This window comes from Petaurus breviceps, unplaced genomic scaffold (genome assembly GCF_028583685.1).
Source record: "Petaurus breviceps papuanus isolate PSGF00001 unplaced genomic scaffold, PetGlider_PUasm1.0 37, whole genome shotgun sequence".
In the NCBI taxonomy this organism is placed as follows: Eukaryota; Metazoa; Chordata; class Mammalia; order Diprotodontia; family Petauridae; genus Petaurus; species Petaurus breviceps.
This window is the reverse complement of record NW_027186296.1, coordinates 108,349,013-108,366,039: the sequence shown is the minus strand read 5'-3', so window position 1 is coordinate 108,366,039 and position 17,027 is coordinate 108,349,013. Positions and strand designations below refer to the sequence as shown.

General features: G+C 38.8%; 1 protein-coding gene across 1 annotated transcript; it reads right to left on the bottom strand.

The window, feature by feature from the left end:
• Positions 1-2,476: 2,476 nt before the first annotated feature.
• Positions 2,477-12,542, bottom strand: SLC35G1 (solute carrier family 35 member G1). Its single transcript, XM_069099268.1, has 3 exons — positions 12,278-12,542; positions 7,410-7,590; positions 2,477-4,281 (listed from the first exon to the last, which is right to left on the bottom strand). Exons 1-3 carry the CDS (start codon positions 12,468-12,470, stop codon positions 3,528-3,530), a joined length of 1,128 nt encoding a protein of 375 aa, XP_068955369.1. The 5' UTR covers positions 12,471-12,542; the 3' UTR covers positions 2,477-3,527.
• Between the last annotated feature and the right edge of the window lie 4,485 nt (positions 12,543-17,027).

The window sequence follows — 17,027 nt, the reverse complement described above, 5'->3', positions numbered from 1 at the left end:
TGGGAGGAAGGCTTTGTGGTCTAATAGGCAGTTACTCTTCTGTTCAGTCAAGTACAATGTCAGCTATAATGATTATTGAAACAATGGATGAATTTGCCAAAGCAGCTCATTGTTAGCAAAAAAAAATTCATATGCCATTCAAAGGGTTTTTTTTCCTTTCCCAAGCCTTCCTGATGAGATTATTATCATCACTATTATGTCAGATACTGCTTTTTGAAAAAGTAACTGTCTTCTGGAGAATATTATTTGAATAATTACTACCTCTGAATTATTAAAAAAAAAATAAGATGCGTATTACCTCAAATTTGGGGAAGTGAATAAATCCAGTAAGGAGAAACTGAGCAAACACTAGTTTTTGGAAAATTCAAAAATAATTTTCAATCTCCTCACTTAACCAGGCTCATAACACTTTATCATATATTGAATAAAATTAATTTTTATAGCAAGAAAAAGTTTTAGTGATATTATGTGCTAGTCCTTTGGATTGATGTTAAGTTTGCATGGAAACACCAAATCATTTCATTATTTTCTGAGATATTTTATCCAGAAATTTGTAATATATGCCATTTAAAGTTTGGTTTCATCTATGCTCAGAAATTCTTGACAAATATTCTACTCGGATTCCCTTCTGTGTTGTGGAATAAAATCCTGGGTTCTTGGAGGTTAAGCCATTAGACTACAAACTCTTACAGGTGTCAGCAATGGCTTAGCTTCAGAATATTGGTTGTGGTTGAGTTGATGAATCATTCCAGCCACAGCAAATAGCCATGATTATCCTCCAAATAACTGATGGGTTACAATACCTAAAACCAACATTGAGGAAATCACAGAAACACTGAAGTATGCTTGGGAAGAGAGAGAAGAAGAAAGGTACCCTAGGATTGATTATACAACTATTTTCCATTTGGGGTTTATGGTTAAAAAATCAGGCATTTGTTATTTCATGAAAAAGAAAGCATGCTTGTTTTTAATATTTATTTTTTATTAGTGCTTATGAAATAAAAACATCTTCTTAAAATATTTTATTTTTCAAGAAATAGTAATAATCTCTGCAAAATACATATGCCAAAAATAGCCTTATAATACATAGGCCTTTGCATATTTCAAACAATATAAGCCCTTCTTTAAAAAAAATCACAAGCTCTAAAGTAAGTCCTTCAGAGTTCCAAGAATGGAGTACTGAAGCAAGTTTGGAGAGACTGTAACTTTTCATCATAGTCTCCTAGTGATTAAATTACACTGATAAAATCAACTTTCCATGTGTGAGTTCACAGTGACTTAGCTTTCAGGATCCCAGGAGACCCTGAAAAGGATAACATATTTATCACTTCATTCCCTATGAGGCTTAATTCACCTTTGGGTAGAGTATAGAGTGGTTTACTTACCTTGCTTCATCATGGTATTGAGAGGTAAATATGATAGGTAAAAAGACCTGAGGGCAAGTCAAATCCTCTCTCTGGATATGTGAGGGGATGGGGAACAAGTGTTAGAGGCAGAACAATAGGTCAGTGGGTTCTCAAACTTCTGAATCTCGGGACCTTTTTAGACTCTTAAAAATTAGTGAGGACCCCCCAAAGAGTTTTATGAAGGTTCTATCTATTGACATCCTATCAGAAATTAACACATCTTAAAATACTTAAAAATACTTTTATAAAATTAGTTTTGACCCAGAGACCCCCTGAAAGGGTCTCAGAATGCCTCAGATCATACTCTGAGAATCCATGGATTTGATCATTTCTGAAATCCCAGTTCTTACATGATTTCAGAGACAATTAGGAACTGACATGTCTGCAAACATTCCAATGAACATGCTACGGGCCAGGTGAGTTATATAGGCAAAAATTAATCTTTGTTTAATCTTTATTTGCAATTCTCTAGTCAGGAAGGACTGAGAGGAAAAAAATGTATTCTGATGATTATTTCCAGAAAGGAAAATAAAGTCTCAGTAAAGGCATTGGGACCTCAAATCCCTGTTCCTTCAGCATAAATGACCAAAAAATGGAAATGCAGCTGTATTATTCCAACTCAGTGGCTTAAGGGTTATGCCAACAGAAAAGTCAGCTTGGGGTAGTGAGTGAGTTAAATGCCATCATATACTCATTAGAAAGGTGCTTAGGACCAACATAGTGGTTATATTACTTACATAAGATTTGCAGCTAGATCTAAAGGTGAAGAAATGGAAAGCCCAGAAGTAAGGTACCTGGCCTGGGCTCAAAAATTATGAGCAGCAAAAACCAGAATTGAAAACCAGGTCTTCCAGCCCCAAATCCAATCATCTTACATTAAGTTACTTAGCAAGTAAGCTACTCAGTGGTCTTCTGGATATTACAGTTTCTTCCATTTGAAAGCATGGTAAATTCTGGCTTGACAGAATGCTACATATGAAATGTTTTATTTAAACCTTTGGTGCCATTTAACTTAAATGGACTTAATACACATAACATACAATAACATACCAGAAATTATTTATCCATCATTTTTATGTGCAGTGAAATATTTATTTTTTCCATTCAAAGTGTCATGAAGATAATGACAAAAGGTTCTGACATAAAAAAAATAAGGAACCACATTCCAATTCCATTGGAAAAAAAGTTTGCTTTCTCTCACAAATTAAGATGACTAACGTTGCTTAGAAAAGTTGGGTTTTAAAAGTACACCAAAGTTCTCTAAGCCATATTTTTGGTTTAGAGGTTATTGTAAAAAGTGATTTTAAAAAGTTACCTAAAATCCTGAGAGATTTCCACTTGGTATTGCTTTAAATATCTAGAACAGATATATAGAAAAGTATCTTTTCTGGAAAAGAAATCACGTTAGGCTGTAAATGTGGCTAAAATATGCCACGTTTTACCCCTTTATGAGTTGAAAAACTAAGATGAGAGACCATAAACGTTAAAATTTGAATACAGTTTTACATAGTAACATGGAAAAATTAAAATTGTAGGCTGTAGCTATAATTACTGTGGCTACTTAAACATTTGGCCAAATTTGATTCAAGGACTTTTTGCCTTTAAAAAAAATGTGAAGCTTTTTTCTGTTTAAATTCTAGTATTAGCATGGAAAGGCACTTTATAGGTCTAGGCTTTGGTCTAAAAAAATAGATTTGCACTATTAAAAAAAGTCAAGACTTCTATTTTAAGTTTCTTAGTATGTTAAAATTTATAAATGTAAATACTTATTCACTTAATTAGTATATTGCTAATTTGGCCCTCATGTTACTCAAAATATCCTTAATTCCCTCTCCTACCCAGGTGCCCACAATAAAGACAATAAGTTTTTTTAAACCATTATACATGTACTTTTTTTGTTCCAGTCATGAAAAAAACTTGAATCAATTTTTTTTCTTTTGATAAAATTCATAATACCAGGGAGAGCAAACTAGCCAAGATATTTAAAACTATTAAAAACATACGCTGTTTTCAAAAATTATACTTCTATTATTAAACTTATAAACTGCATGACCAATTAATAAAAATACACCTTAAATTTTTCTGTGTTACTGGGATGAAGTTCTACCTGACAAGTCTCTCTTAGCACTGCTGTCTCACTTGGGAACTCTCGCACCATTTGCGAATGACAGCTCCAGAGCTGCTGGCTACCACACAAAGGGCACCACTCACTGTCCACCACGTTGGTATTTTATTAAGGAAAATAATCTGAAATAGGAAAGCAAAGACTACATCCATTGTTTTCATTATGGCCACTGGCCCTGCTTTTTCTACCTGAACTGCTTTAGTGAGAAATATCTGCCCCCCCAACCCAAACAGTCCTATTAATACCAAAAACAGTCTATCTAAACCACAATGAGGTAGACGCCAGTCACCCACTACAACAAGTACAATGATGGATTCCAATAGTCCAATCACTACATAATACCAAATGTTCAGCAGATAGTACACAGATTTCCCCACCTTTCTTAGTATAACAAGAGTCAGAGCACCACACATGGCACCACCTACAGCTGCTAATGCTCCTCTGAGGTGATAGGAATGGTTTTCTTCTATTCCTGCAGTGCTGTAGCCAAACAAAAATGGCGGTCTTGCGATAAGTACCACACCAGTAATTGCAAAAAGAGTGAAGAAAAGATCCCAAAGACTATATTTTTCCTTGAGATATATCCAAGCAAATAGGGAAGTGAAAACTGGTGTCGTGAATGTGATAACAGTGGCATCAGCAATGGGCATTAACTGGAAAGCATAGTAGAGAAGGATCATCGCTGTGGAACCAAAGACTCCCCTGAGACAAAGGAAAATTCGCTTGCCTTTTGGTCCCAAAAACCCAGTTCTGTAAATTAAAATAAAGAAAAGCATGTTACATTAACTCAGCAATGATGTGCAAATTTCAGATACTCTGTAAAGGAGACTTACATATGAGTAATATGTACTGTTAGCTGGATGTGTATCTAGGGAGGATGTGCTCTATAAGAGAGGCTAATACTACAGAAAATATCAGATATACAATGGAAAAGAATTGCAGAATTAAAATGTTTTAGCCAGAATCACTCAACCAGCTATTGACTTTAAATCCAACTACACAGTTTGGAAAACTTTTTGTAATATATAGGAGTTGAAGATCGACTACAATCATCGCAATCAACAAAGATGCTGATATATCAAACAAGTAGGCATTTATTACATGTCTACTGTGTACTTTAGGGACACAAATAGAGAAAATAATCCCTGCCTTCAAGGAGCTGACATTAGATTGTAAGATCCTCAAGGGAAGGGGTTGTCTTTAGCCAATTTTGGTATCTAAAGTACGCTTAATAAATGTTTATTGACTGATTGATGCTGTCATTATTATTAACAGATTAAACAGATAAGAAATCATAGGATAGGGGTGGCTAGGTGGCACAGTGATCAGAGCATCAGCCCTGGAGCCAGAAGGACCTGAGTTCAAATCCGGCCTCAGACACTTAACATTTACTAGCCATGTGACCTTGGGCAAGTCACTTAACCCCAATTGCCCAGCTCTCCCCCCTACAAAAAGCAAAAAAAATAAAAATTAAAAAAAATTATTAGAACTCATAGGATAAAGTGTTGATGACTGGCGTCAGAGCTGGATACCCTTCTATAAGACTAGATTTGGGAGTGCATTATCTGTGAATATCTGGCATTAGCATTGGGGGAAGTACACATCTTAAGAGGCATTCTTAGCAAAATATCAATGACACATGTGACCAATTAAAAGGATTAGGTTGTGCCTTTAAAGAAACTGAAAAGAAAGTCCAAAATAAAATTGACATAATTAATATAGTTCCACCATCACCATCACCCCACATTCATAAACTTATCAGATGCTTAACAGATTCTCAGTTATCATTTCTTTTTTTTTTTTTTTTGCCTTTTTTGGAGGGCAGTTGGGGTTAAGTAACTTGCCCAAGGTTACAAGGTTAGTTTATTTTGTGTTAAGTGTCTGAGACCGGAACCGAACTCAGGTCCTCCTGACTCTGGGGCCAGTGCTTTACTCACTGCGCCACCTAGCCACCCCCATTAGCTATCATTTCTAAAATGCAAAGTGTCCCAAAAGTCTTAGTGCAATTTTAAGCTTTTTTAGCTTAGAATTGTACAAAGACTTTTGGGAAACCCTTATTTTTTAGATTTTCACTCCTGTTCACTAAAAAATGAAGACCCACAATTTTAATATGGCACTGAGTTACAAAGTTAATTAGAATCTAGATCTACAGTTTTTGGTTAATTTCTTGATATCTGGCATGAAAAATAATTTTAAGTGACTGTCTGAAACAATCTAAAAAATGAATTGTCATGTGTAACAGTGAGGCTAGACAAGCCCTGCTCAGACAATAAAGTATTATACAGAAAAATCACTTCATGGGGTAGGAAGATGAGTGAATTGACTTCTCAGGTTCTGTATATAATGCAGGATTGCCTGTGTTTGTGAGAGGGAAAGTATTTTTTAAATAACTGAAATATATAGTTTACATTTGGGATTTTCTTTCCAGCTTTCAGTTTAAGAGTTAAGCATCGGGGCGGCCAGGTAGCACAGCGAATAAGAGCATCCGCTCCAGTGTTGGGATGACCTGGAGATCGAATCCCGGGCTCAGAAACTTAGCACCCACCCAGAAACACCTGGCCATGTAACCTTGAGGAAGTTACTTAACCCCAATTGCTTAAAAAAAAAGAAAGAAGAAAAAGAGTTAAGCATCCTCATTCCCAAAACAATCCAAAGAATTCTAGCTCATTGTTTGCCTTTCCTCCAATAGCATTCTGGTGAGATTTTGAGGGTTATAATCTGATACTCCTAATATAGGGAAGGCAGAAGGAGAGAGTACAGGACAAGTGTGAGAGCAGATTGGTAGGAGAAAAGTGAATACTGACTAGCTTCTCTCTTCCCCATCTAAGCATCAAATGATATTAATTTAATACTTTTGTAAGTTCTACACACAAAATATTATTATTATATAATACAGAATAATATTATTCTATTACGTAGAATAATATTCTATATTTTACTATTATATCTATTCTACTAATATTATATAGTAATTAGAATAATGATAAAATGAAACACCTGTTGCTTAGAAAAAGACTGCTGGCAATAACAATATACCATATGAAAGAAGAAAAGTAATTGGTGGTTAGTACAGATAGAAGTGAGAATGAATGAAGCTGTTACTCAGGAACATTACCATCTTTTCAAAATTCGTGCAGGCATGCTTCTTATGAAGCAGCTAGGTGGTACAGTGGACACAATGCTAGGGCTAGGGTCAAGAAGACCTCAGTTCAAATTCAGTCTCACCACTATGTGACCTTGGACAAGTTATTTAACCTCTGTCTGCTTAAATTTCCTTAACTGTAAAATGAAGATAACAATTACACCTATCTCATAGGGTTATTGTGAGAATCAAATGAGATACTATTTTGGGGCGGCTAGGTGGCGCAGTGAATAGAGCACCAGCCCTGGAGTCAGGAGGACCTGAGTTCAAATCTGACCTCAGACACTTAACACAAAAACTAACCTTGTAACCTTGGGCAAGTCCTTAACCCCAACTGCCCTACCTTCCCCCCTCCAAAAAGAAAAAAAAAAGAGAGAGAGAGAGAGAGATAATATTTGTAAAGTACTTAGCACAGTGCCTGGTACACAGTAGGATCTTGAAATATGTTTGTTCCCTTTTCCCACCCCTTTGTTTATAACTCCCCCTTCCCACTTTATGGGTATACAAAAATAAAAAGTTCCCACTGTATTTTCTTTTGGTTTAAATGGAAATTGGGGTGGGAAATCTCCTATAGGCAGATATATTCTATTGGTATAAGACACAGTGAAAATTGGTAATGGATAGGAACATTGACAAAAAGATTACTGATCAATGTTAATGGAGTCAATGACAAATTTTAGGTTTGACAATAGTGAAAAATTAAGTCCCTCATTTTACAGTTAAAAGTAATACTTACTTTTTGTATATTAAGAAAGGAAGAACAAATAACATTTGGAACACACATCGAAATGCACTAATTTCTGATGAATGGATATCTTGTATTTTTTTTACTAATAAAGAGGTCACTGAGAAAAAGAAGGCAGACAATAATGTATAAAACAAGCCAAGTCCAGGGCAGGTAGCTTTCTTCTTAGCTTCTGAAAAAAGATGAAATTCCAATTAGTTTTTGTTTTCATAAATACTTCTATTAATTACAAATGGTTATTTCAGTTAGAAATTTGGGGAATATTCAAAAGGTGAATGAGTTCACAAACTTTACCTTTTAAGTCATCCACTCACTATCCCAAGCATCAACTTTCCCCATGTCTGATATTTGTAAATAGTAATTTTTTTAAAATTACAGAAATACCATTCACTCCTCACATTGTCTGTGTCGTAAAACCAGAAAGCTCCTTGCTAAGATAACAGGAAAATCCCTGAAAAATGGTATGGCAACAAGGCAGGGGAAAATTCCATTGGCCCTTCTGAAAACACGTATTTACGGCCTCTCAAATGCAAGAATTATTCTCTAACTACTATGTGTTAAAACAAAAATGTATTTCATAAAAGTACTCTACACAAGGGCAAGGAATCACTTTAGCAACACTAGGAGGCAGCATTAGCTAATAAACAGAGATCCTTTCTACAGTTATCTTAAAATGTTAAAATTTAGCTTTGCATGTCTCCAGGTCTTATCTCCTGGGTGGACAGTAAAAGCCTTGACAACATAAGGATAATCCTATACTTCTTTCTAATTCCCATAGAGCCAATTATAATGTCTTTCACATAAGTACACAACTATTTCATTTTTATTTAAATGAGATTTGACTTTTTATTATCTAAAGGTTATATGAGTACGCTGTGGATTTGAAGTCAGAAAACCTGGGTTCAAACCTCTCTCTGCTACTTTCTACCTGTGGGACCTGTCTTGGTTCCCTCATCTATAAAATGATAAGGTTGAACCAGACTCAGATTCCTGCCTGCTCTAAATCTGTGACTATAGATTATTAGTTCCTTTACTGATCATGAACTTTAAACTCAACCATAAATGTCTATATCCCTTTATATTCCTATAAAAGGGGCACAGGGTAATAGCAATAGCCAAGGGTCTTCTCCCTGGTAGTAGTATAATTTGTAGCACAAGTAAATCACACCTGGGATAAGACAGAACATAAAGTATCACAAACTTTTAAAACTAATAACAATAAAATAATTTAGATTTTCAAGTGCAGCTGCCTTGATGCATTTCACAGTTATGTAAGAAACAAGAAGTTATGTAAGAAACAACAATTTCATACAACCCTCAGTTCTCCAAGTAAGGGGTGGAAAGCCAACCACATGGTAAACTTTGCAACAGGAATTATAATTTTCAAAACAGGAATGTACAGGGTTAGCCACTAAACACTACTGCTTAAGGATGTTGCTAGTACTCTGTTAAAAAAAAAAAACCCAACAACAAACAACTGCCCTATTTCTATAAATGTATAAAAGTCACTTTACAATTCTAAATACCAAAGAGCTTTCATATACATTTCAACTTTTGAAGACCATTATTTTTTTTTATGAGCGAGGTAATTCACAGCCTGGACTGTAAGTATAATCATGAAAACGGATTTTCCAAGGACATTTCTAAAAAATTATCATTTGTATTTAAGAATGAGTTTTCTCCCTATATAAGCCACTGTGTGCATAAATCTGACTGCAGACTAATTTGTAGGTAGCAGTCATTAATGTATGTAGCCAAACCCCCCTAATTTATATTCTGTATGAAAACAAAAACTAGACATAGTTCATCCCAGAAGAATGAAATTTAAAGACTGTTGGAAATGAACTGGTGTGAAATACATACCCTCAGTTGTGGTTGGGACTTAGAAATTACATTTTTGAAATTTCATACTTCAGGTCCAAAAAGAAAATAGATTCTTTTTAAAAGAAAAACATTCATGGAGCCTGAACTCCTGGATTAGAACAGGAAAAAGAAAAAGGAAAAAAAAAACAACAACCTAGGATAGAAATATTTCCCTTTTTCTGTAATTCCATAGTTCTAGTCATTAATGCCTAATTTTATTACATTTTCTTCAAGAACTATTTTAACTTCATAAGAAATTCTTTTAACTTAAATTTTGACTCTAATCACACACCACACAAATATAATACAATTATAACAGGGCCAAGTAGTCAAGTGGGGAGTGGGTGGGTAGGAGTGGATGGGGATTAATCATATTCAAAGCGACAGGCACTAATAAGCCCCTCACCACATTACCACTGCCCTCTGAAATTGCTTCAGATCTGGCTGGGATGATAGGCGATAGGCACATAAAACGACTAGAGAACATTTGGAGAGTAGCTTGGACGGCTACATAAGAGATGTCACAAGGCATCCAAAGGCCAAGCAAGTGATACAGTGTTATCAGAGCTCAATGAGAAGAGACTCCTGGGAACTAAAATGATCAGAGAAACCTTCATGAAGGTGGAAGCACTAGAACTGGGCCTTTCGAAGAGTGCTGGGTTTTAGAAAGGCTGAATGAGACAAAGAAGGATGGAGTGGCTCATCTTCCTCTCTAGTAGATTGTAAACTCAGACTGGAGCCCAGAGTACTTCTGCATCTCCTTTAGCACTTAAAAGAGCATTTTCCATATGATAGGCATTTAATTAATAATTAATTATTTATATACTATATAACATAGTTATTTAATTAATAATAATTAATGATAAACTGAATTTGGCAAAACGTCTATCAAGGTAGTCTGGGAAAAGTTGTGGAAGGCCCTGAGTGCATCAAGCAGAAGCGGAATGAACAGCCTGGACTGATCAGACCTTGCCAAACTACATTCACATTTCAATTACTGGCAATAACACAGGGGAGCAGTGGTAGAGATCACCTAAAGTAGCATTTGGCCTTGTAATGTGTTTCTGTGTTTTAATTGAATAGGAGAGAACATTCTTCTAGAACAATGCTTGAAACCAAATAATGAAAGTCATGTAGTGAAGTTAAGTCAAAGCACTCTATTATAAATTTCAGCTATTATTATAATGCTCACGTTTACAAAGAACTTGAAGAAATTAGATTATCCATTTTTTTAAGATAAAACTTTTTTTAAAAATTTGTGGAAATAACATAAGTTGGCCATATGTCAGAAGGAAAGGGAGAGAAAAAACAACCTGTAAGAACATTTAATCTTAAACTTTTTAAGGTTTGTTCTCCCGAATGATTTTTTGTTTCAACCAAAGAGCCTCCATTGCTTCAACCTGAGTAGTTTCAATAAACCTACTAAATGTTGTTTATTAAAAATGACTACTGAAACCCTAAGTAAAGGGTGTCCCAAAAGTCTTGGTGAAGTTTTAAACTATTAATGCTTAAAACTGCACTAAGGCTTTTGGGACACCTTCTATTTTTAAAGTTTTCATCCTGTCTTCTGTTTTTCACATCATCATAGTTATTCCCAGTATCCCTTCCCTACCTCTTTCCATATCACAAACTGCATTTTTTTTAAGGAGAAAAAAAAATCAGCACACTTGATGGATACATTGAAAAAGTCCAAAACCATGCACAATGTTTTGTAATGCCTGTGGACCTCCAACCTTCACCAAGGGGAGGGGAAGAAAGCTGAAGGTCCACCCTACATTTTAACGTGATTATTTAGCTTCCACCATTTGAGAATACAGTAAATCATTTCTGAAATGAAGCAGTGATCATTATTATCTTCCAAAAAGATAATTAAATCTTACCATATGATTTCACAGAATAAGCAACTGTATGCTTTATGCCATAGTAGAGAAAAACTATAAAGTTATTAAGTAATTGCCAGCAATAAATATCATAAACAATTTTATGAGTTTGGAAAATAACCCACTCAGCATGATACTCGAACAGTCAATTGTTAGGCTGATAAAATGGCAAACTAGTGAGTTGCAGAGTCAAAGGACAAGCCACACCCTCAACCATACACCCCACCTTTGTCCAGGAGAGATGGACCATACCCAAGAGCTTGAAGACGCTAGTTGTAGGGACCAGATAACCCAACCAACCAACAAGTATTTATTCTAACCTGCCTATTTATAGATGAGAAAACCATGCCTTAACAGGGAAGTGAGTTGTCCAAGGTCACAAAACGAGTTGGTAGGGCAAAACCTGGGGTCTGCTCCCAGCACACCGGTTTTTCCATCCTGCATACTACAAGCACCGATCTCATTCTATACATTCTATACAGAATCTGTTAATACTTTCTATACTTTTCCCACTGCCTTCTAGCCGAATCCCCTACACTCTATAGACTTTTTTCTCCTTTCTGTACTTCTAGCCTAATCTGCTATGCGGTACCTCACTAGGTGCTCCATGCACGCTGTTACTGAAACTAATTCTGGAGATGGGGAAAGAGGGATAACTGTTTCTAAACAGGGGCGGGGGTCTGCGAAGCAAGCAGCATTGTGGCTATCACCCCGACCTAACAGAGAACTGCATGATTTCACACACACACTCCCCGCCCCATTTCTACCCAGACCCCTCGCCCCAGGGGCCGGGGGCTCCCCGCGCCACACGCGCAGGGGGAGAACGGGCTCTCCAACGCGCTGCCACCACCGCACTTGACCTCACTTGGTCAAGTTCAAGTTCAGGCGTAGGGCGCTCACGCACTCTCGCCAGGGGTCCGTCACGGGGGGGGGGCGGGGGGGAGAGGGGGCCGGCTGCCCGGACAAGCGCGGCTCCGGGAGAGGTCCCCAGGCAGGCACAGCCCTGCCGGTCTCCGAACCCTTCCTGCGGCAGGTCGGGATGCTTCGTCCCTGTGTCGCCTGCCGCCCCAGCCTCCCCCCGGGGCCGGGACTTCGGTGAGAGCCCGCCGCACTCACCGGGGTTTTCGTCTGGGACCGCGCAGGGGCAGCAACCGCCAGCAGCGCGCTGCGGGGGGGCCGGGTCCGCTGTCGCCGCCTCCTCCTCCGGGCGGCCGCTCAGCTGCAAGGACTCCTCCTCCGGAGCCTGCAGCGCCGGCTCCAGGAGCTCCGGCTCCTGCGGCTCGGCAGTCACAGCGCCCCCGCCGCCCATCCTGTAGCCTCGGCCGGCCGGCACTGGCGGCCGCCGGCCCCGCAACCCCAGTTCTTCCGGCAGCCTCTAGAGCGGCGCATGCGCGCGACCGCCCTCCGCAGCACCCCTTCCCCCCCCCCCCCCCCCACCGCCTCCCGGGGGTGGGGGGCTTCTCCACAAGTTCCTGGGCCGCCAGGTCCCGTCGCCCTCGCGGGCTCCTGGGGCCCTGGGAGTCTCCTAGCAGTAACAAACTAAGCCTGTGAATTTGTGACTCATTTGTGTGCTGTGTAGAGCATCCCTCAACTAGCAGGGGCTGGTGGACGCCCCCATCCCACTACCACAGACTGAAAGTACTCTGTGCGTCAGCCTTCCTAAAGCGCTATAGCGCAATAGCCCCCTACTGAATGTTCACCACATTGGAGAGTCAGCCAGGGGACACCTGGAGCTGATTACAAAGATATTCAATGAAATGTCATAGTAGCAAACTCCCCCGCAAATACATGTCACCCAAAACACTCCATCTCCAGACCCGGCATTTTCTTTGGATGTTCTCCATGCTTGAAATACTCTCTCTCTTCAGTGCTCTCTCCTGGCTTCCTTCAAGGCGTGGCTAAAAACCTACCTTCAGCAGGAAGCCAGGTGCCTATTAGTGCCAGTGCCTTTCCTCTACTGATTATCTTCAATTTATCCCTTTCCTATTTTGTTGTATATTACTATGTTGTCTTCCTCCCTCTTCAAATTGTAAGGTGCTTGAAAGAAACTTTTTGCCTTTCTTTGACTCCCCCGGCAATTGGCTCACTGCCTGAAACATTGTTGTGTACTCCCTTTCAGTCGCTTCTGAGGCTTCATGACCCCTTTTGGGTTTTGTTTTGTTTTTTGGCAAAGACGCTGGAGAGGTTTGCCATTTTCCTTTTCCAGATGAGGAAACTGAGGCAAACAGGTTTAAGTGATTTGCCCAGTGGGACCCACAGCTAGGAAGTGTCTGAAGCAGAATTTGAACTCATGAACAGGCGTCTTCCTGAATCTAAACCCGTGCCATGTAGCTGCCCTCTCTATTGTGCCACTTACCGGTAGCTAATAATAATAAATGCTTATTGACTGGAAATATAGGACATCCATAGGTTCACAGGCGAAATGGCATTCACTTGGCCAACACTACCTACACCTCCAGTGCCCCTTGCACTAATATTTTTTTCTGTCTTCTCCAAATCTTGCTTTCCTTAGGTCCTGCTGTGTAAGTTAGTCAGCCAGATCTCTGGGCTTGCTTCTGTATTGGGTTGTGGTTCTCCACTGCCTGGAACTTTCAGGCTTGGCTGAAAGGTCAGTTTAGAGTACAGTTGCACACTTTTTAGGAAGAACCAGGACTCTAGGACCAGCCCTCAGATTCGCCATTCCCAAGCATGATCCCCCAGGTGCCAGCCTCTCAGCTCTTCTCATCAACTCCATTTGACGCAACTCTGCCACTGGACTCTACTGCACTGAATGTGGTCATATGCTTGTCTGCTACAAGAAGCTACTACCTAGGGAAGATGGTGGTGAGAAAGGGGAAAGAAAACTAATCCCCCAGGTGTTGTACTCTCCAAGACATTCAGGGAAAAAGAAAGGTAATTTTTTTCCTCAAAACTGCCCAAGATAAGCTCCCCACCCCCACAAAGTAAAAGGACTCCCAGTCTCTCCCATTTACCCAGATCACTGAGCAAATGGAGAAAGCACTTGCCTGGGGGCAAGTCTATTGTTTGCGTAAATCCACAGTCCTATTTCTTGAATCTGACTTCTGCAAATACCAATTCAAAAGTCTAAACCCTTCCTTTCAGTCCACGAATCTGGGAGTCTCTACTGATCCAGGGTCCCCAGACTGACCTGCCATATGCTATTTATCTGTGTTTTCTTTGCATCTCCAACATTTAACTGCCTTGTATATAATAGGCACATAGTATTTGTTGAATTGGGTTGAATTAAGGTCACATACTTTTAGATATATCTAAATCTATTTTCATTATATTTAAAAGAGAAGAAGCTTCCAAGAGAATGAAAAAGATCGCAATTGATATCACTAAACAAACAGAAAAAATGAAGAAATTAAAGACTAAAAATATGCATGTCTGCTTTCTCATATCTATTTAAAAAAAAAACCCCTACGGGGAACAGTATGACAATAATAATAGCTAGCATTTATATGCTTTAAGATTTGCAAAATGCTTTACAAATTTCTCATCTGATCCTCACAACAACCCTGGGAGGCAAATGCTACTATTATTCCCATTTTACAGATGGGGAAACTGAGGTATATGGTAGTTAAATGACTTGCCCAGAGTCATATAATTAGTGTCAGAAGAGTGCTGAATCTGGAGTTAGGAAAACCTGAGTTCAAATATGACTTCAGACACTTACTAGATGTGTGACTCTGGGCAAGTCTATTAACTCTATTTCCTTATCTGTAAAATGAGCTGGGAAAGGAAATGGAAACCCACTCCAGTATCTTTGCCAAGAAAATCTCAAAAGAGGTTATGAAGAGTTGGACATGACCGAAAAAAAATGACTAAACAAGACTTTCTGACTCAAGGTGATCAATCTATCTGTTAGACCACTTAATGTTAGAGGAATCAAATTGGTAAGTAATCCAGAGGGAAAGGAAAAGATGCATGATGAATGTAAATTAGTTGGAGAATATTACCAATAATGATCTAAATAGGAAGCATGGAGATACTGTGGGGAAAGTGCTAGGTTCAGAGTCAGAATGGAATCCCAAAAATGATATTAATGATATTGTGTGACCTTTGGCAGGTCACATTATCTCCGTGATATTTTCTCATTTGGAAAACAAAGGAGTTGATATTAAGATTACTTTAAGATTACCCAGTTCTATATCTTTTACCCTTAGATCCTTGGTGACTTAAAAGACAACATCAAAGACTAGTGGGATAAAGAAAGAAGGTGACCCTTTTATGCAGGTAGAGGATACAGATTCAGGGGTATGACTGCAGTGGTGTCTGAAAAGTACTAAAAGGACCAGAGAAACAGTACATTGGCTAGCTCCTTGGAAAGCTATGAACAAGAACACACAGTTTGAGAAAGTGTTACTATAATATGAAACCTGAAGAAGCATTGCTGTTGTTCAGTTGTTTCAGTCTGACTCTGCATGACCCCATTTGGGGTTTTCTTGACAAAAATACTAGAATGATCAACCATTTCCTTCTCCAGATCATTTTACAGCTGAGGAGACTGAGGCAAGCAGGTTTAAGTGACTTTCCCAGGGTCACATAGCTAATAACTGTTTGAAGCCAAATTTGAACTCAGGAAGTTGAGTATTGCTGACTCTAAGCCTGGAGCTCCTATCTACTGTGGGACCTAGCTGCCCTGAAGAAGTAGCCACATCAACTACATAACAGATATAGCAAACTTTGGAGGTTGTAAAATGTTTTTGTTACATGGGTTTCATACAACCCTGAACCCTGTGGATATTCCAAATTCAGTGTAAGATTATTTTATTAGTCATTTGTGCTACTTATAACAGGAGCCCCCATCCAGTGCATTCTCTACTGCCAGACCATACATATGACATATAAATTAAATAGCAAAATAATTAATATATAAAATAAAGGTTAATAACAAGGAAGGAATTGAATAGCAGAGTCGGTCTATGTACCATACGCAAATATATGCAATCTTCTACAATTCCTCAGAGGGGGTTAGATTTAGATGCCAGACAGAAACTTGCTGGAGAAGGCTAATGAGGAGATGGGGAAACTGTCCCTCTACATGTGGACAAATGAGATAAGAGAACTGTGAATCAATCCCCAGTCTTCTCTCAGCATGCTGGCAATGGCAGTCACTGAGATCTGCTAACCTGGGGGAGGGGAAGGTGAAGGATGAAGAAATCTGTTACTCAGGAGTCATCAGGTTTCTGCCTGACCTCCTCTGTCCCTGCTTGCTCCCACTGTTCTGTAAGTCTTGTTTTTCTTAATTCATTCTGTAGGTCCAGCCCCATGCTCACAGCTGTTCAGTCTAGTCACCTCTCTTCTACCCTTTCCATGTGTCTCTACTTCTTTTCCAATTTTTCTTGCCTGGTGCAATCCTCATATTCAAGTAAAATATTCCTAAGAGTTATTTCCTACAGGTCACTTCTCAATTGAAGAGCAGCTCCCCTCTATCATAACTATGGGCAATTGAAGCTTTCTTGGAGAACTTCCCTTCAGGGTAGCCTGCCTACTCCATTTATGTCTATGAATTGATTTATTCTTTTCAAGCCACATTCACTGTATATATAAATGACTCCCTGCCTGACAATCCAGCACTTGTGGAACAAGTTCAACAGTACCATTTTGTAATCAACTGTCCTAGTAGAAAGTCTAGACATTGCTATGCCTACCATATACTTTTCTTTTAGTAATAAAATGTTTCATCTGTTTTGCCTGAAGTAGTTTTGCATATTGGCACTTGCCTAGGAAAAGAACAGACTTTTTATTGTTTCAGATAGGAAAAAAAAACCCAGGATTATAAAAGCATTCAGGGACCTTAGTGATCATCTAAACCCTCCCCCTCTGTTGTGGTCTGGGAAAACCTCTTTTTCTTCTTGCC

Excerpts from the sequence above, each read along its gene's own strand:
- SLC35G1 (XM_069099268.1), bottom strand. The coding sequence starts at position 12,470 with ATGGGCGGCGGGGGCGCTGTGACTGCCGAGCCGCAGGAGCCGGAGCTC. Across the intron at positions 7,591-12,277 it reads GGTCCCAGACGAAAACCCCG|AAGCTAAGAAGAAAGCTACC; the intron begins GTGAGTGCGGCG and ends ATCTTTTTTCAG. Across the intron at positions 4,282-7,409 it reads CCTTTCTTAATATACAAAAA|AACTGGGTTTTTGGGACCAA; the intron begins GTAAGTATTACT and ends TTTAATTTACAG.